Source organism: Condylura cristata, unplaced genomic scaffold, assembly GCF_000260355.1.
Source record: "Condylura cristata isolate star-nosed mole 26May11 unplaced genomic scaffold, ConCri1.0 scaffold00013, whole genome shotgun sequence".
Classification (NCBI taxonomy): Eukaryota; Metazoa; Chordata; class Mammalia; order Eulipotyphla; family Talpidae; genus Condylura; species Condylura cristata.
The window spans coordinates 10,720,893-10,741,325 of record NW_004567114.1 but is presented as its reverse complement, the minus strand read 5'-3'; the positions used below and the strand labels follow the sequence as shown (position 1 = coordinate 10,741,325).

At 49.4% G+C, this 20,433-nt stretch overlaps 1 protein-coding gene across 2 annotated transcripts in view; it reads right to left on the bottom strand.

Moving 5' to 3' along the window:
• KCNK10 (potassium channel, two pore domain subfamily K, member 10) overlaps positions 1-20,433 on the bottom strand; it is a 121,171-nt gene that overhangs the window by 2,315 nt on the left and 98,423 nt on the right. For both annotated transcript variants that reach the window (XM_004681644.2, XM_012724414.1), the window contains exons 5-6: positions 6,859-7,045; positions 1,560-1,702 (exon numbers count right to left, since the gene is read on the bottom strand). In XM_004681644.2, the coding sequence (XP_004681701.1) occupies positions 1,560-1,702; positions 6,859-7,045 (330 nt within the window). The remainder of the gene's footprint in view (positions 1-1,559; positions 1,703-6,858; positions 7,046-20,433) is intronic.

The following is a 20,433-nucleotide window of genomic DNA, read 5'->3' as shown; positions in this document are numbered from 1 at the left end:
TTTTTTTTTTTTTTTTTTTTTTTGCTGTTGTTATTTTTTTACGTATGGCCTCTTTTTAATCTTAGCTCCCGACATGCCTGGGGTAATGATGTCCAGGTCACAGAGTTCTTCACCTTATGTGAGATAAGAGACCGGTTCCTGGCTCAGTACCCGGCACTAGCAGGTGCTGATATGGGTCCTTTGTCCTGCCCTGGCCCTCACCCTAGGTGAACAACCTGTCCCAGCTAACCTAGGACTCTCCTGGTTTTAAAAGGGACCCCAGTTCCCTATCGTCCTGGGTAGACTGAGACGCGTCACCTGTATCTGGACCTCGCTACAGACGCGTGGTGGGGCTGGCCCTGGTTTAAGAAGGCCCTCAGCGCAGCCAGGAACCACATTTCCCTGGTCGGCACAGGAGGAGGTTTGTTCTGCCGAAGCCCACAGGACGCAATGCCTTAGCGTCAACTTGGTGTCAGGGCCGACAGCCCGACTCCTGGCTCTCAGCCAGCACGGCAAAGGGTCCAAGTCCCGGCTTCCCTGTGCAGACGAGACACTCACGCTTTTGCGTTCAGGGGACTCAACAACTCCTGTGTCATTGCTCTCTCTCTGGTGGCTGATTTCAACAGGGAGCTTAGCTAGCTGAGGAGTCAGAATGGAAATTGGGTTGATGGCATGTATGGAAGCCAGGGAAACTAGCCTGGCCCGGCCATGACATGAGACGTCTCCAGTCAGCAGCTTTCTCCCAGGCCCCTCCATCTGGCGTGACCTCTGCTGGGGAGCGGTGAAGCTCTGCCTCCTCTTCCTGCTTTGCTTGTCGTCTTTCCCTCATCTCTTCCTCCCTTCTTTCCCTCATCTCTTCCTCCCTTGCGCTCCTCCATTCTCCCTCCCTCTCCCTCTCCTCCTAGAAGAACTGCATGGACTTTATTCATTTATTTTTATCCTTAACTGGTCTTTCCTTCTCTTGTCTTTGTGTAGGTTTTCAGGTGCATGTACATGAGGGGGGCAGGCCAGGTGCTCATGTCCATGGGGCTACCTTTGTTCCTGTAGACCTGACAGTTGGCTGGGTGGGGGCAGAGGTTAAAGGAACCCCATGGTTCATGGCGCCGTGGCCATTGGTGACTTTGAGCACACAGAATCTAGCGAGATTCACAGGGTTCAACAGCTTTTTCCTACAGACCCCCGGGCCTGACGGACGGGCTGGCTTTCCTGGGCGCACTTACATTTCCTAATCCTCCCCCTAGATCTCCGGGGAAGAGGGCATTTGCGTGCCGCCCTGACTGCCGACCGTCTCTGCTACTTCTAGTTTCATCTTCTTTGCATTTTTTTTACAGTAAGTTGTTTACTAGCCTTTCCAAGGTCTGGGTTGGCAAGTGAGTCACCAGATCTTCTCACCTGCCAAAACAAGATCTGGAAACAACCACTACTCCCTTGACTTGGCTGTTAATGATTCAAAAGGAGGAACCCTCACGAGCCCTCCAGCCGGTCAGAGCCGCTCCCGCCTCCAGAACAGACGCAAGGCATTCTTGGCACGAGCTAGTCTGATCTCAGGAACAGTCAGGGGGGTTTGGAAGGGATCCTACCTCTTCCTTTGTCTTTTTGGACAGAACCCGTAGCCAGTCTCCGATCATACTGAGGACAGCTGCAAAGTAGGCAAGACCAACCAGGATCCAAAACCACACTAGGGGCTTATACCACTCCCGGTAATTGATGCCAGCGTTTCCCCCTGAAAATAACCAGAGGTTACTTTAGCCATTATCTAGCATGTGGTCTGTGCAGAGCAAACACTCCCGTCCATGTAGCAAAGCGGCCACTCCATGGCCAGCTGACGTTCAGCTGCTAGATCTGAAGGATGGTCACGCTGGGGAAGCGCGTCCCTTCCTAAAGGAGTTTGACCAATGCCTTTCACTCCCTGGGAATCTTGACCACTGACCATATTACCCCTTGCAAAAAAGTGTCCATGGCCAGCTGAAGCCAGCTCGCCTCCACCCACCCACGCTTAACAGCAAATGGCTTGAGTCAGGCGTCACAGATCAGGCCCCACTGTCAAGTGTTTCTTAAGCTTCCTTGCATTTTAATCAAAATACAATAGTATCAAATAAACCCCCCCACCCCAGATAGTATGGGATTTTCTGAAACATTTCCTTCTTAACCACACATGTTGACCAAGAGAAGTGTGGAAGTTGACCAAGTAGATGTGTAGAAGTCAGATGAGACTTTGAGGTATGCCTAAGACTTGCATCCAGGCACGAGCGATCCAGCGCTGAGGGCGAGTGTTTACACGAGGCTAATGCAAAGCGTTGATTAGGCTGAGAATTAGAATCGCCAAGCTAGAACTGAACCCTTTCAGACCTTCTGGGCGAACTAAGCCAATACCTTTATTTTCTAAAGAGGGATTACAGAAAAACTCCATCAAGCCAGATTGGCTGGTTGCCTGATTGCATTGACTAACTGCTCCATTGAAAGGGCCAGTCACTTTATTCCAAATAATTAGCTTATTTATTCCAGCTCTCCTTCGGGGACTGCCAAAGGTAACCGTGCAAAACAGGCGCCAGGCCCAGCCCACTCTCCTAACGAGGTGAGGAAGCTCCATGAAACTGTCGAGTCCAGCCTTGTCATGACTGGCGAGACGCTGTGGCCCAGTGCAGAAGGCCTGAGGCCTCCTGGACGGGAACCCCACTAGCAGCGTGTGCCCAGCGCTGGGATTCCATGATGAGCAGTTACGGGCGTTCTCCTGGGGCTGGTGGTAACCTGGAATCCACAGTCGGCCTGAGGACATCAGCAAGGCCTCCCAAAGGCAGCGGGCAGGCACCGTGGCCTGCAGCTCCTCTCCATCCCACTGAGCCCGCTCTGCAGGGCAGCGCTCCAGGTGTACAGTCCTGGAGTCATCTCCCAGAGTTAGCATTCCAAGCCTGGCTGCAGCCTGTGGGGGGGCCCCTCCCATGTGGTTCAGCTGCCTGTTTCTTCCCGTGAGGCAGCTCTCCTGTGCCGCTTCCTCTGAGGACTCTTGGTGTTCCTGCTGCCTCGAGTGGTCTGCTTTGTCGCTTTTCTTTACTCGCACTGAGCGGTGGTTTTTGAGGTTCATTTTGGTTCATTTCAAGCCTGCCTTAGGCCAGAGATCTGCAAGTAAACATTCTTCCCTGGGCCAGGTATCTGCAAGTAAATATTTACCTTAGCAAGTCACCCTCAGCCCACAGAGACTGTCACTGGGGTGCACTAACGAACAACACAATGCACACCCATGGGTGTGCGTGCATGTGTATGTACACATAGCGCCCGATAGGGCCACACTTCGAACCGCTGTTCAGCTGTCCAAAGTGAGCCAGCTCCCAACCAACCAGCTCTTGGCCCTGCATGCTGGCCGCTGGTCCTGCCACACGTGTAGCGTCCATGCCACGTCAGAGCACAGCGAACGTCGACTCTGGGTGATGTGTCGTCTTAACTGACAGGCATCCTCCCCCATCGCTCTTGAAGAGGTGCCCGGCCGTTGTGACCAAATTCCAGACGTGCGTCTCCCAGTCGGTCCGTGTAAGCTCCGCACACTGAGGCAGAGACCCCTGTCTGTGCAGGCCTCGGGACAAAGGACCTGGCACTCGGTGGTCAGCCCTCAGGAAGGGGATGAAAAGAGCCACATGGTGGCAGCTGAGGTCACCAGGTAAGAGAAGGTCAGGTACGATGGGGCAGTGAGTGCTCCCGCCCAGGGCAGGCTAATCAGAACAAACTGCAAATCAGAGTCGGTCGTTTTGTAGTTTCACATTCCCGCGGCTCTGTTTTCTCGTGCTTCAGCTGTACGGATGACCGGGCCACCCCAGCGGGGTGTGTTACCAGTGCCCCTTGCCAACCTTGGCCGAGCACCCTGAGCGCTGAGCCACGGCCTTGTGCACAAGAGGCTGCAGGCGGAGGAGGGAGGTCTCGAAATAGTTCTGAACTCCCCCGGCCGCCCATGTTCACCTTGGGCTGGAAGCACCAGCGGGCTTTCCCCTGGACCAGCTCTTACCTGGGATGCCGAGGCACCGAGCTGGCCCTCACTCCTCTTTCCCGGCCGCTTGGTGCGCCTGCTCCTGGAGCCCCAGGTCCCAGGGCACCGGGCAACTTGACACAGGGCTGAGCCACCACACCAGGGCCCAGACGAGCCTAGGGGAGGACCACTGGGTCTTTCTGTAAACCACTTTCGTGGATTTTTTTTTTTTGATAGGCTTTTTGGAAAGAATTTTAGAAATCACTTAGACTTGGCGATTCTTAGTAAAAAGGAAGAAAAAGTTTAAAATGCCTGGTCACTACAAAGCGGACTTCAGTCTTTAGCTGTATGGCAAAAGCTGGCTGTCAGTTACGGAGACTTAGCTGAGGAGGTGCCAGGCTCCTGTTGACCAGCCTGAGGCATTCCCTCCAGGGTTTCCTGTCTCCAGAGTCCTAGAGATGAGCTCTCTGCTTCCTGGGCACACAGTGCCCCAGGGAGAAGCCTCGGCACTGCCAGGCTTATGTGCCAAAGGAAGGCCAGCCTGGAGCTTGGCCTGTCAATGTCCAGGATGCTGCTTAACCAGGGACTGGTCAGGGAAACGCACCCCTCCACACACACACACACACACACACACACGCCACCCAGACATTCCATCTTACAATAGTTGTGTGAAGTCTTCATCTCTCAGAAATAGAAAAGGATCAGATGTCTGACCCCACAGAACCATCCCATTAGAAGAGATGTATGGTCTCCTTTTTATTATTTTCTTAACTCAGATAATATTGGGGTACCCCTTTCATGTATCACCACTATAGTGCAGCCACCACCAACTCACCCATATTTTACCACCAATAGATCATTGTGCTTCCCTCCCGATTTGTTCTTACCCCTGCCCCAACCCAGACTCCACCCTTGATGTTTCAGTTCTGAAATCAGCTCTCAAAGGGTTCATTTTTCAGATTCATCTGATTATTCATTTAATTTATATTCCACAGATAAGTGACACCATCCAATATTTGTCTTTCTCCTTCTCACTTATTTCACATAGCAGTATCCTCTCAAGTTCCAGTTTGCCACATGGCATGAGTGTGTCTTTTTTATGGCTGAGTAGTATTCCACCGTGTATACAGATACCACTGGTGTGGGCCAGCTAATGCATGTCTGACAAGGTCCAAGTTTGTGAGGGCACACTCCTAAAAAGTTAGGGGGCACAGAGCTGACTCCTGCTGGACCCCTTTATTTTGTTTTGACCACTCCGGTAATTGTAACAACTTTTTCATTCGAATGCATCTGATGAAGTCAAAAGTGACTTTACCACTGGCTGTTTAATAAAAGCAATTGGCTGTTATGGTAAAGCCAATATTGTAAAACAAGGCAGTACTAAGAACATGTTAAAATATAACCAGAGCTCTTTCCCTGCCTGAAACTGATAACCCAAGTCCCATCATTCTACTATCCTTGTTAAGTCTCTGTTGTTCAGCCTTTAGTGAGGAACGGTGCGATCTCTCTTTTAGTGATATTCACCAGTAAAATAAACTTTGCACTCTGGCCCTCAGCTTCACTTCATTTCCTTCACATAGAGGATGCCTTAATGCGACTGAGGGTCACTAAATAGTAACTAGGACTAAAGGGGCTTCCTTTTAGCTAATCTTTCACTGTGCTAAATGTAGAAATGTCTAGTCTTAAATTTTATGAATTTATGTACCTGTTTTAACATTAATAGATCGATTGTTCAGCTGTAAAGTGTAACAACTGTGCTTCACTTTAAATAATAAATGTTACAACCTTAGCTGGAGGTCAAAATGGCCCCAAACTGTTCTTAGGGGAAAAAGCCATGATTGTTACCTTTTTGCTTATGCATATGCTAATGTTATCCCACCCCTTGACTGTAATGCTGACACTATGGCAGGAGACACTTCCACCTTAGACTGACTCCCCTGTCTCCTCGCTCCCCTTCCCCCCTCCCTTTGAGAACCTCTACTCACAGAAGCTGTTCCCACCTTCAAAGACCCTGCCCTGCTGCTTCGTGTTGAAGCTTGTCCCCCGCACACCACATCTTCTTGATCCAGATGTTATGGGGCACTTAGGTTGTTTCCATGGTTTAGCTATAGTAAATAGCACTGCACTAAAGATGGGAGAGCAAGTTTCCCTTCAAATTGGTGTTTTTGAATTCTCTGGATGCATGCCTAGGAGTGGAATTACTGGGTAAAATGGCAGACCCATGTTTAATGTTTTGAAACAAGGGATGATCTTCTATCCCTGCCTACCACTCTCTGGGAAAGTGGCACATTTCATCTTCAAGCTCCCTGTCCCTAGGAGAAATTAATGTTGGTTTTCTTTGGCTTCCTTGAACTCAATTTACTCCATTGCCTTGACCACAAAGATTATTGCTTCTGTAGACACTGGTGCAGAATTCACCGTGTGACAGGATATTCCCCTCAGGGCAGTTCTTGACTCCTCCATCAACCCACTCCTAAGCCCTACATGGCAATGCCCAGGGCAACATTCAGCGGGACAGTGGCTCTCACCTTGGTGTTGGGAGTTTAACCTGCAGTTTTGTGGGGTAAACTCCATGCTAGTTTCCCCCGTTTGAGATTTGCTACTTGCCATTGCAGCCTTTGACAACTGATTCAAGGTGCCTTGCTACAATTCAGAAGTCCAAAGGTTCAGCAAGAACTCCATGTCACTCGTGCATCGCTCATGTGTTAAGGGCAATAAGCATGCAGGGAGTGGGGTGGGCTGGTTCCCCCCACAGAAGCTGCGTGTCATTTACATCACAGACCTCAGGGCTCTGTGCAGCAGCAATGATAGAATCCTTTTCACTGGCTCCTCCCACCACACCTCTTCTCGTGGCTTGGAAAAGCCCTACCACCAGGACACTTCCCCTCCAGGGCCCCAGCCCCTGAGATGCCCAGGGTGCTTACCTGCCACAAAATCACCAAAGCCCACGGTGGTGAGAGTGACCACCACAAAGTAAATGGACTCCAAGGCTGTCCATCCCTCGATGTATTTGAAAATGACGGCGGGGATGGTCACAAACACAATGCAGCCAGCCAAGATGAACAGGATGGTTGAGATGACCCGGATCTTGGTCTGACTCACTTGCTTTTTCTAGGAACAGCAAAGGAGAGAGAGAGGCAAGTCAGCTCCATCACCCTGAATTCAAAAGACAGAGGCACAAGGAAATGCATTCTGCCAGGGCTCTCAACCTTTCTAGGCACCTTGATGAGGCTCTGATGGAAGCTGTGGCCTCTTCCCCCAACCCCAGAAGTTGTCAGGTGGTCTAGGGGGCCCATAGGTTCCAGCAAATCTGGTGATGGTCCCAGGTCAAGAAGCCCTGCTTCACTCCAGCCTGGGCTGTGCTTTGCATCAATGGAGGACTGCCGCCCGAGGGCTAGTGCTAACCTCACGAGAGCCAACATGATGACTCCCCAGAAGGACTAGCTGCCCTTTTCCTTGTGATACTATAGATCATCTATTTGGAGAGCTGCCCACAGTGGTGGTGATGGATGCAACTTCTCATTCCCCTGTGTCCAAGGGAAAGGGCCAGGTGGGGGGAGTGGTTGGCCTAAAACAAGCCAAATATTCATGCGAAAAGTAACAGCACCACCCCTGCCCTCATTTGAGACACTCAGGACAAGTACGCGTGTGCTCCTCCCATCAACCCCTGCTTCTCCCCTGCGGAGGTTGTGTCGTACTTTCCTTCTAAACACCTGCTGGAGCTGGTGCTCTGGTCACCGTGACTGCTGACTGTTATCAGCAAAAGACAGGACAGGAGTCTGAGTAAGAATGACAGTGTCACTGTTTGTCACCATCATTTGAACAACAGGACCATCACCTCATGTCAACTTCTGAGGAGTCAGTAAGGGGGAGACATACAATTAAATTACATTACACTCACTTCACCACACAGGATCCATGCCGGTGGGGTCCAGAGGTGGGCTGGGTGCCTCCCTGGAATCCCCTCAAGATGGCATTGGCATTGCTTTGAAGCCGAGTGATCCTTAAGGTCTTCTCAAAGCTCCCACAACCCCACCCAAAGCACATACTATGGTGAATGTATCTTCAGTGCCACCTTGCATGGGCCTCCTTTGCTGAGTTTGATTTTCTATAAAAAGACCAGTCGATAGAGGAAACCCTTACAGATGGTCCATTTTCTAGTTACTGGATTAGAAGGTGGAGAACCTCTGAGCACAGAAAGACCTCTCGTTTCATAAGCTTCATTTTACAAAGGCAAAAGCAAAAGCCAGCAGGGGCTTGCATGAAATAGTACTGCTGATTAGAGGGGAGCAGGCACCAGGGTTCTGATGTGATGTGCTCTCAGTGCTACTGACAGAACCCAGTTTTCCTAGCCACTCAACCAGTCTGGTCAAAGTTGCCAGAGCCCTCCCCAAAGAAAGGAAACCAGACCGACCATAGGGAGAATGGGCCATCTTGTCTACCTGCTGGGGACTAAAAACTTATCATTGGGCAGTCTGTCCTAAGCTTCAGTCATAGCAGGGGACAATTCAATGGGGTTTCTCAGGACAGAAGCCGTCAAGAAGATTCTTCTTAGGTCAATGCCTGGTTCAACCATGAAAATACTAGTGATGAAAATGATGAGGTCTCAGAGATAGAAGGTTGATTATGCTTCTGTTTCCTTCCACCTGATTTGTGAGTGCTTCTTCACTGAAAACTCCAAAGGACCAAGGGACAAAAGAGAGGGTGGGCAACTCTGTAAAATCATGTCTCAAGCCCATTCAGCTTAGGCCCTGACCCCTGAGCTGGCAATTAAATAAATCAATGTGCATACAAATCTTAACTGGCACTATTTATACTCCAATCCCCGGACCAGTACATTACCAAATATCCATGGGAACAAGTGAAAGAAACATTCCTTCATGAGCTATAGTCACGTGTTCTCACTCCTGGAGGATGCTCAAGACATAAAGTGAGGACGGGGGAAAGAAACTGGTCATGCTTTTATAGAGGTCCCCTCAAGCTAGCTATGTCCCCTGCCCCCAAAATGTAATTTATTGACATTGCTGAAACCACATAAAAAAATAAGTTTTTCCACAAATAAAAATATTGTGACAGACAAGCTGAACCACCTGAGAACCGAAGGGAATGTTTTCCCCATTTCACAATTTCCATATTGAAAAGTATAGGAGGGTTGTGAGGGGAAGGAGGGTACCTCTCTGAGAACCCAGAAACTTATTTATTATTATGACTTTAGTTTTGTTTGTAGCTATGTATGAAAACTCAAAGCCAAAAGGAGACTACCATAGATCATTAATCTAATTGCTGGCGATGGGAGCACCGCCCTCCCCTCTATAAATTGTCCTCCTCAAATGCGTAATGAAATTGAAGAGAATTAAATGTTTGCAAGACACTTGTGAAGTCGTAAATTAGGACGCAGATGCAATTGCCATCCAGATGAGGTTGAGCTGGCAGCAAAGGACTTGCAGGGAGTAGGAAGCCGGAGACAGCCTAGCTCCCAGGCGTGGGCAAAGGGAAGAGGGCACAGCACAAGCCTGGTTTGGTGGCGGGGCTCTGGGTGGGGACCCGGGGTCTCTACCACAGTGTCTACTGCAGAGTTCATCAGCGAGGCAAATGTTTCACCGCTGTTCACATCCCAAATCAATCACCCTACCGTGATAGAGAATTCCCAGGGAACTGACTGACTGTGGGGAGGTGGGGGGAAGTAATTTAGGGCCTTAAGAAATCAAGCTTCATGTGTGTGTGTGTGTGTGCGTGTGTGTGTGTGTGTGTGTGTGTGTGTGTGTGTGAAAGAGAGAGAGAGAGAAAACCTATACACCCAAACTACTTCTCTATAAAAGAAGAGAAGAGGGGCCCTCCTGGTAGTGCAGCGGGTTAAAGCACAACACTAAGAAGCTAAAGCCACTTCAGCACGAGTTCGATCCCCACCCTGAAGGTGACCCACATGGCACGGCAGACCTCTCCTGACTCGCCCACTGCTCCTCTCAGCAGTCTGCTTTGTCAATCTGCCTGTTCTGCTCCCCATTCTGACTCTGATGAATCCCTCATTGCCCCTGCACCTCTGGCCTGTACCCCAGTTCTGTTCGCATAAATAAATAAATCTTTAAAGAGAGAGAGAGAGCAAAGGGGGGTGTAAGTCCTACTAATACCTGTTATTCTGGGTCCTCATGTTTATGCTGCCCCCTAGACACTTTATTTACAGCCATGTTAGTATTTTGACAGTACAGGCTTTTTCCCCTCAGGCAAGGTCACCATAGCACTCCCATCGCCAAAGCACCCACAGTCCCCTCTAGATAGCTTGTTTTTATCTTTTTTAAAAAAAATAATTTATTTTTAAAGAATTATTTATGTACATACAGGACAAGCCAGAGAAGCTGGGGGGTGGAGTCACCCAGAGATAGAGTGGGGAGCAGAACAGGCAGATGGACTGAAGTCACTGCCTAGGGGAGCTACAGGCAGGACTGAGGTCTGCTGCGCCCTGGGGGTCGCCTCCCTGGCTGGGGATCGAACTCATGCTGCGGTGGCCGCGACAGCCGTGTAGTGCTGTGCTTTCACCAGGGAGACCTCTTCCCCCTCGAGATATTTTCAAGCTACCTCAATTAAACATTTTAAACTGTAGCTTTCTAGACATAACCACAGGTTTTCTTACCATCACTCAGTGATCTGTGGGCAGCTTATCCCATCGGCCCTGCAGCTGTTTGCTGCTGCTATTAAAGGGGCTTCAGAGCTTACAGTGGAGGGGGAGCCAGCCCAAGGCACCGCCCGCCCACCCACCATTAAACAGCTGAGTCACCACAGCAAGTTCCTCAACCTCATTGGGCACCCGTTCCTCCCTTTATAAAACGGAGACTAGAAAATCCACCTCAGAGGACCGTTTGGAAGATTAAATAAGCAAAGGGGTAACGCTTTTGAGCACTGTGCACACTAAGTGATCTTTGCCTGTGGACCATCCATTTTTCATGCAGAAGTTCAAATATTCCTCTACGTGTGCGGTGCCCCCAAGAGAACACTGCCCTTTGCTTTTCCCAACAGTCTGGCTTGAGACAGCCTCTGTCTAGTTTCAAGAGGTCACTGTTGGTGGTTCCTTCCTGAATGTGTTATCTCCCATAATTATCTCATTTTCCATGAGGGAAATGTCTTCAATCCCCAGGGGATTTTCTGTGCAGTCTTTGGATGGCTCTCTGGGGTTCAGCTCCCAGTCTGCACAGTCTTTTTATGTGCCTTTCATTTAATGGCGCCCTTGTTCTCCATCAATCTTATGAAGCCACCAAGATGAGGCCTGCTCTCTCAGGAACCTGAGGCCGGGGGACCTCCAAGGGGTGCAGACCTGGTGATCCGGGCCCCCCTCCCCTCCCCGGACACACCTCCCACACCACTCAAAGACTGAGCTGTGCATCCATGGGGTTGCTAGGCAAAATCACATTGCCGGTGCACCCATGAGCACAGCAGCCAGCTAACAGCCCCCGGGGAACCCAGAACTGACTGCACTAAGGTGTTCTCCAGCTAGCAAAATCCTTCTCTTGGAAGCATTCGTTTGATGAAATATTTGAGCAAAAGAGATGGGATAGTCGAGTCTATCAGTCCCGATCTTGCTTCCACACCTCGGTGATGAGAAGAGACGATGTATTCTTTCCTTCCCCTCATGCAAAACGATCCCCAGAGTCCAAGTAGGAACTGAGCGACTCAAAAACCCAGTACCTGCAGAGTTTATTTACTCGTCAAGAATTCCACGTGCAATTATTCCAAAGAGCAAAACAAGCTTTGCCAGTGGCAGGCAGGGCCATAAGGTCTGAGGTGTGAGCTCTCCTTCCAGAGAGAGATGAAGGCGCCAGCAATTCCCGAAGTAGTTCTGTGTTTCCAGCCAAGAGGGCTAAGACGCTCAGCCAGTTCTCACTAAGCATAAAGCCCCGCTTGTTGGTTTGGTTTTGTTTTCCTTTCACCCTCTCCTTTTAGACCGAAAATATATTCCCGTTAATTTGTGGGCTGTTTCTTTATTTGATGTTTACTCTTCTTCTAATGCCGGTTCTTTTATTTTCATGTCATTTCTTCAAATTCTGAGACGACTCATCCATATGACTGTGCCCAGCTGAAAAATGATTGCTTTGTTTTCATTTTCAGCCAAGATATTAGAGATCTGAGTCAATCATCAAGTTACTGCAATAAAAAGCCCAAGACAGGCACGAGACTTGCGCTCCAGGTGAGAGTTCAGTTTTGTCTTGTTGAAATGCAAACACATCACCATGGTAATACCCTTGAACTGAGAATAATTCCTCAAAATGGAAAGATAACAGGAATAGCCTCACCAAAAGGACTGATTTTCTTTTCCCGGTCTATGTTTTCTGACAAAGATTTCTTCTTTAAAAGGTCCAGTTCTCGGCCCTCCCTGGTGGCGCAGCGGGTTAAAGCACAGCACTAAGAAGCTAAAACCACTTCCGCATGAGTTCGATCCCCGCCTGCCCTGGCGATGACCACATGGCGTGGCAGACCTCTCCTGACCCGCCCGCTGCTCTCCTCAGCAGTGTACTATGTCAATCTTCCTGTTCTGCTCCCTACTCTGTCTCTGGTGAAGCCTCTCGCCACCCCTGAGCCTCTGGCCTGTACCCCAGTTCTGTATGCACAAATAAATAAATCTTTAAAAAAAAAAAAAAAGGTCCAGTTCTCACAGGCGGTTCAACATCACAACGAATTCTATGAACCACGAGCAGAGTCTTTTTAAAGAACGTTTACCTGTAATCTCCACAGCAGAGACTGCAAACACACATTAGTGATGCTGGAAAGTCTCCATGGGGCCCAAAGAAAATGCCTACTCAGAGGCTGAATCCACAGAGGGATCATACCTATCCAAAAATTAAGTTTCATTGACCACCTGCTATCAAGTCACAGTGCAGTCACTAACAGATGACCAGCCAGCCAGTGCTTTCCTGCTATACAGTTTTTAAAAAACAAGCTTCTGGTCTATACATTTGTTCTTTCCACTGAAATGTCAACCTAGGTGCATCTGGCATGAAGAAAAATTAAAATCCACAGATAATAAAAATTCTCAACTGCTCTATCCTAGGAACACTTTCATTAAGGTCTTGGAAAGTTTCCTGTGGTTCTTAACATTTGAAGATACTCGATTGCAAAGCACTATTTTGGCATTCAAAATTCAACTGGTTAATCCACTCAGGACTTAATTACTAAGAACCTTTTACACATCAGGGACTGTTCTGGTTGTAAGGGACATGGTGATTTTCAAAGAAAAGGAAAGAAAGAAAATGCACACATTTTCTTCCTCATGCACACAGAGTCAAGTGGGTGGGGGTTGGGTGGGAACAGCTGAGTCAGCAGAAGTCTTGCGTCACTACCCATTCCAACTGTTGGAGGCAAAGTTTAGTGTTAATGTCATGCAGGTGACTAAAAATATCCCCTATGGGGAAAAAAAAGGAATATGCTTATATAGCTAATACAGTTCTGTTATGTGGGATACAATAGTGTGCCGACCAGAATGGACAATATTTAATCTTTACTAGCTAAACACTCAGAGAATGGAACAACCAGGAGGGATCACAGCAACACTGGCTGAGAGAGAAGTTCCCTTTAGCTAGGGGGTGAAAGGGAGGCTCCTGGAAAGAATGGGTCCCCTCTGGATGAGCCATATCAGGGACTAATGCCTGGTAGTCCTGGGCAACTCCTCCCCCAGCTCCTCACCTAATCCTAAATTTACTTAACCCAGATCTACCACACAATGCACAAACACCCTATGGCAAATGCTCTCCCACCATCCTACAACCCACAATAAGGTGCTGAGTAATGATGCTGGAGAAAGTGAAAGGCCGCATCACTCTTGTCCCTTCCTTGGCTCACAAGAGTCCAAGGTCATGAGTTTTGGGTCAAGTAGCTCACAATGACCAGGACACCCCTGAATACAATAGATGTTCCTTCCAGCCTGTGGCCACACCCACGGCACCCCACCCCCAGCCCTCTACTCTGACCCAGGGTCTGGGTGGCCTCTGCCTTTTCTCTCCAGCTTCCCTCGAGAAGTGCTCCTATTTGACTTTGGAGTTGTGTTAAGAAACCCACAGGTAAAAGCCATATTTTCCGGTGTCGAGGGACAATGGTAACATTAGGCTCCAAGCTGTCGTCTCCAGATTGTCCTTATCTGGAGTGGGCTGCTGTTGGACATCCCCAGACACCCCCAGACACCCTGACACAGCAACTCTTCTTCCCCTTTCCTCCTGGGCCCATTTTTTTTTTTGTCAGAAAGTTCAAAGATTTATCAGCTATGAAGTGCAGAAGAGTCAGACTGTGGCCTCTCACCAGAAAGGAACCCGTACCAAGAGCAGAAAAGCCAGAGTGCAGTGACAGTGGGCTCCTGCTAGGGTGCCTGCCTAAAAGGGCCATGGGATTGGGACGCTGGGCCCTGGCTGTCCAGGAGATGCAAGAGCCTTGCACTGGGGTGGGGCGGGGGGCTGAGGGAGGAGTTGGGGAGCTGTGGCCATCATGCCGTGGCTTAACACTCTAGGTCATGTCAAATGCTGAGTTATCATCTGTGGTTGTAAGGAGCGATGGATTCTTCTCTCCCCGCCTGGCCATCGCTTAGCTCTTTCTCTGTTCGCCGGCAGCAGCATCTACGAATACCCGGGAAATGTGGAAGCTACAAAATCCTTTACATGCCCCCAACTCTCCCTCTCAGTTATGAGAAGCCCTGAGAGAAGGCATTTGGGGACTTCTGGTGGACTTTCTGGAATGACGGTCTGTGTGTCCAGGCGTCAAGGTGACAAGCACACATGTCTCTCTTGAAGCCTGTTTATCTTGCCTGTTAGATTTGAAGAAAGTCCCCCAAGATCAGCCAGGTACAGGTCAATACCTACAAAAGCCCTTGACTATTGCTGAGTTGCTCTGTGTAAAAGTTGCTGGGGCTCGCTGGGGAATGGTAAGGAACACCCTCCCTAACAGTCACACCCCTTCGTTGCTTCTTTCTTTTCAGACACTTTGTAAGTGAAAGCGCGTACGGAAACTATGTGGTATGAAACTAGAAAGAATAATGAAATAAGCATTGAAGTCAGAAGAAAATTAAGTTAATGAGAAAGAGGATAATGAAGAACAAAAACTGGGTGGGGGGGTGCGTTATAGAAAGCAGAAATGGAACAGTTTGAGGTATCAAGAATTTCCTTGGTGGTGGAAGGCATCCCAGCTAGCACCTCGATGTTTCAGAGACAGAAATAGAATAGGAAGAGGTGAGTACACACTTCACAGTTAGACTGAGAACAGACAAGTTTACAGTCCCCCTGAAACAAACCCTAGACGGGGAAGTTCTGCATGGAGAGAGCTCGACAGAAACATTTAGAACGGAGAGATTTTCTCTCGCAGCATATTTTCCAAGCTGTGAATGAAGTGGAATTCTATCTTTTCTTTCATTCAATAAATAGCTATCCTGCACCTACTCTCTGTCAGCTACTGAGCTAAATTCGCTGGTGAGCAATACAGAGCAGCCCGAGCCTGACGGTTAGTGGGAGAAGGCAAACATTAAGCTATCGCACAAGAAAACACACAATCCCCGCTTGAGACAGTGCTGAGGAGGGAGAAGTAGCCCCCACTGAAGGCACGGGAGTGTTGGCAGCAGCCTGGGGCTCGAGAGCAGACACGGCAAGCAGACGCCAGTGAACTTGGACTTGCCTGTCTTCTGCCCCTGACTTTCATTCACAGATTCACAGCAGAAGCATCTCAGGTGGCGACCCTGACACCCAGACGCCTGCGCTCCTGGGAGATCACTCAAGTTCCGTACAAACGCCTCAAAGTTCCAGTCTCCAAGCATGCATGAAGAGCAGACAAACAAAAGAACACACAACCTGCGTATGCGAATTCACCTGTCATCCTCCTGCAATTAGTAAAGAGGAGAGTTATTCTCTGATTTGATCAGAACAGACATGCAGACTGAAAGTCTCATGAGAGACGATTTAAAAATGGAATGGAATGGACTGACCAAGCAAGTTGAGAGACTCTGCTTGGAAACACTGTTCAGAGCCCCCATGAGGCTGTTTCAGGCCAACGAGCCTGTTCCATCAGCATGTAGTGAGCGGGAGGAGACCAGAGGACACTGGCCACTTCTGTCCTCCTCCTCTGGTGAAAGACAGAGACCACGTCCCGGTACTGAAGCTGCAGAATGCCACCTGCTCAGCTCCCAGCTTCCCCACAGCAAGGGCACAGGTGCCGCCAGGCCCCCCGAACACAGAAGCCTACGTCAGACTGAACCAGGTGCCAACAAGGCAGGTACAATGGGCCTGACCTTGGAGTATTCACTTGCTGGCGCGTGCACATGTGTGAGTACATGTGTGTGTTCTGACCCCTCTCTCTTGCTGGATCCCAAAGGTTCATGAGGGCACGCTTTCAGAACCACTTGCTCCCCGATGTTTTTTAAGACTTGGCTAGAGATGGGGACAGAGAGAAGGCACGCTGGTCATTCAGCCTGGACAGGAAGGAAAGTGGGAGGGACTGGGTCTCCCTAGGGTCTTACACATGGAGTGAGCAGAAGCTCCAGTGGCAGAGGGAGTGGAGAGGGTGGGGCAGGTGAGAAGCCACAGGGGAGTCCAGCCGAGCCTCACGGTCCTGCATGTGAACTCCAACTGCTTCACCACCTGAGCACAGCGGCCACGCAGGGGTCCTGGCTGCTGCTCGGACTTCCGAGCAGAGAGTGAGGAACGTGGAACTGAGAGGGTAGAGAAGTGGAAGGAGATCTTGCGTCTGGTCAAGGTAGAAGTGGACAGTCCCAGGCAGGCGCTTCCTGAACAGGGAGCAGGGAGCAGACACACCACGGGCACTCTGGAAAAGCAGGGAGCACGTGGAGTCCATTGTGGGGCTGGTGGCCAAAAATCGACATAGTGATTCCCTCGCCAGGGGTGTCCACAAGGCAGTTTCGGCTGCAGCAGCCAAGCCCAGACTCGGGGCCAGCAGGCTGAGAGCTGTCCCTGCCAGGTAGACACCGTAGTGTCCACTCCAGGGACCAGATCTGGGGCGAGATGTGGCTCAATGCTCTCGGTTGGGTACTTCCAAGTCTGGGTCTCCATCATCCCTGAGATTCAGCAGTGAGCCAACAGCCTGCATCAAAAACTGTCTTTTGAGCTTAGCCATAGTTGGTCTCTCCCGATGTGGCTAAGTTGCCTGCCCACCACAGGCAGAGCCAGCTTCAGCCACTGAAAGGGAGGTCAGGGAGAGCCCCATGGGGTCCCTAAGGCAGATCTGAAATTCTGGGTTCCAAGACCAATGAGCACTATAACCAGACTTGATGTAACTGCTTTGGGTAACCTCTCTCTGGCATTCTGAAGTTGTCAGAAAGGTCTAATGGACACTATAGCTAGTTTCAGCTGGGGCACATCCACTCCTGGGGGGGGGGGGAGCGGAGTTGCAGGGAGAGTGGGACTGGGCTCCACCACCCAAGTCAGCAAGGAAAAACCACTGCCCAAAAGGCAGAGGAGTCCATCTGCTCAGGGCCAGCACAGGAGTCAGAGCAGAGATCGACAATCCCAAGGACATGATGGGGAAGACAACAGATCTGGGCACATAAGCGACAGCCTCTGAAAGAAGGCAGGGACCCCAACAGAGAGCAGCCAGGCCTGCTGTGGCACCAGAGAAGTACAAGAGGCTCCAAAGAGACACAAAGAAAACATGCACAAGCCTATTAATCCACATGGCAGAAAATAGATGACTGGATCAAGAAGATGCCGTGTATATGTGTATATATATATATATATATATATATATATATACACATATATATAGTGGAATATTACTCAAAAAGATAAACTCATGCCATTTGCAGATGATGGATTTTTACATAATTTTTTCTTCTTTGTACTCTGTATTTTCCATAGTTTGTACAATGACCAAGTACGCTCTTCGTCATCTTTATAATGGAAAGAGGGCCCTCCCTGGTGGCGCAGCGGGTTAAAGCACTGCACTGAGAATCTAAAGCCGCTTCCGCATGAGTTCGATTCCCGCCTGCCCCGGAGGTGACCACATGGCGTGGCAGACCTCTCCTGACCCGCCCGCTGCTCCCCTCAGCAGTGTACTTCCTCGATCTGCCTGTTCTGCTCCCCACTCTGTCTCTGGTGAAGCCTCTCGCCACCCCTGAGCCTCTGGCCTGTACCCCAGTTCTGTATGCACAAATAAATAAATCTTTTAAAAAAATTATTAAAAATTATTATAATGGAAAGAAAGGACTAGGAGGAGAGGTGAAAGAGGATGAATGGGACAAGGGTCAGAAAGAGAAAAAGAACAAGAGATGATGGTGAATATGTTTTCAAATGCGGGTGCACTTCCCTTGAGCAATGGGGCCAGGACCTTGAAAATCATCTAGGTTGTCTTCCTTTCTTAAGGGATAGGGATAAGAACCCCACCTCTGGAGGAGAACTGAAAGACGGGAGTAGATGCTCCAAGAGAGATGGGCTTTGCCTGAGCCTGCAGAACCCCGGGGACATCTGCCAAAGGCAGCTGTGGAAACACGAGGACACGGCCTCGCTGCAGGCCAGTAACTGCACTGGTCCTGCCGCCCTGGCCACCACCTCTCCTGCAGAAGGCAGCTGCCCCTTCTTAGGAAAGCTGCTCAGAGCCCGCTGCGCACAAGCCGTTGCCTTGTGTCCCTGTCTTAGCCATACAGCAGCTATCTGCAGCTTACTCTCCAAAGACACTGGATGGTTAACAGACACAGCACCTTCCCATGCTTCTGTGCTTTGCTAAAGGCTGTTCCACCTACTGGGATGTTTCTCCCCCTTTTACACTTGTCAAATTCCTATTTGAGGCCCTCCCTGGTGGTGCAGCTGGTTAAAGCACAGCACTAAGAAGCTAAAGTCACTTCAGCGTGAGTTTGATTCCCGCCTGCCCCGGAGGTGACCCACATGGTGCGGCAGACCTCTCCTGACCCTCCCACTGCTCCCCTCAGCATTGTACTTCATCATCTGCCTATTCTGCTCCCCACTCTGTCTCTGGTGAATCCTTTCACTGCCCCTGCACCTTGGCCTGTACCCCAGTTCTGTATGAATAAATAAATAAATCTTTTTAAAAAATTCCTATTTGTCCCTCAATACACAATCTGGCGTTGCCTCCTCCAGGAAGCCCTCCCTCCTGATGCACAAAGTTACCTTGTCCTCATTCCCGATGCCCTTACTCCCCGCACACTTCCCTGCCCCTGGACCCCCTCAACCTGCATTGCCTCCGTGCCTGTGTGTCTCCCTGTCACACAGTGTGTGCCATTCTCTGTAATCCTGGGTGTGCACAGTGTGTTTTTCTATACTTACTCCCTCTTTTTTTGCAACTTGCAAAAATGGAGCATAATTGTTCAAGGTCAACTACTTCAAGATGGAAATAAAATAAAACCAATCATCCAGCCAGAGAGAGACTGTCAGGATTTTATAATGTGAAAATGCTAGTAAAATTATGTAGATAAGAAAGGCACAGACAGGGCAAACATGTACACGCACAAGACACATGTTTGTTGAACGGGCTGACTATTGAGAGTGTGGGCACTTGATCAAGGGAGAGTCTGGACTATGAGATCACAGCCCTTTGCATGGGAACAGGAATTCTCTAGAATTACCCGTGTGGACTCCTGAAAGTTATACAAAAGCCCCCTGAAGGTCTCTTATCACCCCATTCAGACTATACACCTCTTCTAAGGGTACTTGTGGGTGTCATGATTGGAGGACACCCTGGCATGCAGTGGTCCCAGGCAAGAACATTCAGATGCCCTGTAACACAAGCGTCGGGGTCACAGATCAGAGAACCATCTCAAATGCAGTCTAAGTTTTGCACATCCCACTGAGAAAAGTCCCGTGCATAATTCCCTGAGCCAAACACTGAACTCTCTTTCTTAGAAACACACATTTTTGCACAATTTCAACAGAGGCTGAATTTGACAAGACTATGATGCCAATGTAACTTGCAAGGTGGTGAGTTTTGATGCAAAGTGGCCTTGTCAAGAATTGTTTTCCTGGGCCCTCCCTGGTGGTGCATCGGGTTAAAATGCAGCACTGCAAGCTAACTGCAGCAGCTTCAGTGTGAGTCCGATCCTCAGCCCCGGAGGTGACCCACATGGTACAGCAAGACCTCTCCTGTCTTGCCCACTGCTCCCCTCAGCAGTGTACTTTGTTGATCTGCCTGTTCTGCTCCCCACTCTGTCTCTGGTGAATCCTCTCACCCCCCACACCTCTGACCTATATGCCAGTCCTATATGCACACATAAATCTTTTTTTAAAAAAAGAATTGTTTTCCTTTTGGGAAAACCATATCACTCACTGTCAAGAAAGTCTCTTGGAGCTTGGTAGTCCCCAAAACACAGACCTGAAGCAGCCTGAATCTGAGGCAACTCGATTCTATTAGAGAGTTAGAGACAAGGGTCTCTCTCCTAGGGCTCATCACCCTGTACCTAGTACTGAAATATGTTATTTTATTATTCACTACTTTCCTTTTATTTCCCTTCACACTTTGGCTAGAAAATAGCATTGAGCTTTTCATATTAAGTGTGTAGGTGAGTTGTTCAATCTATG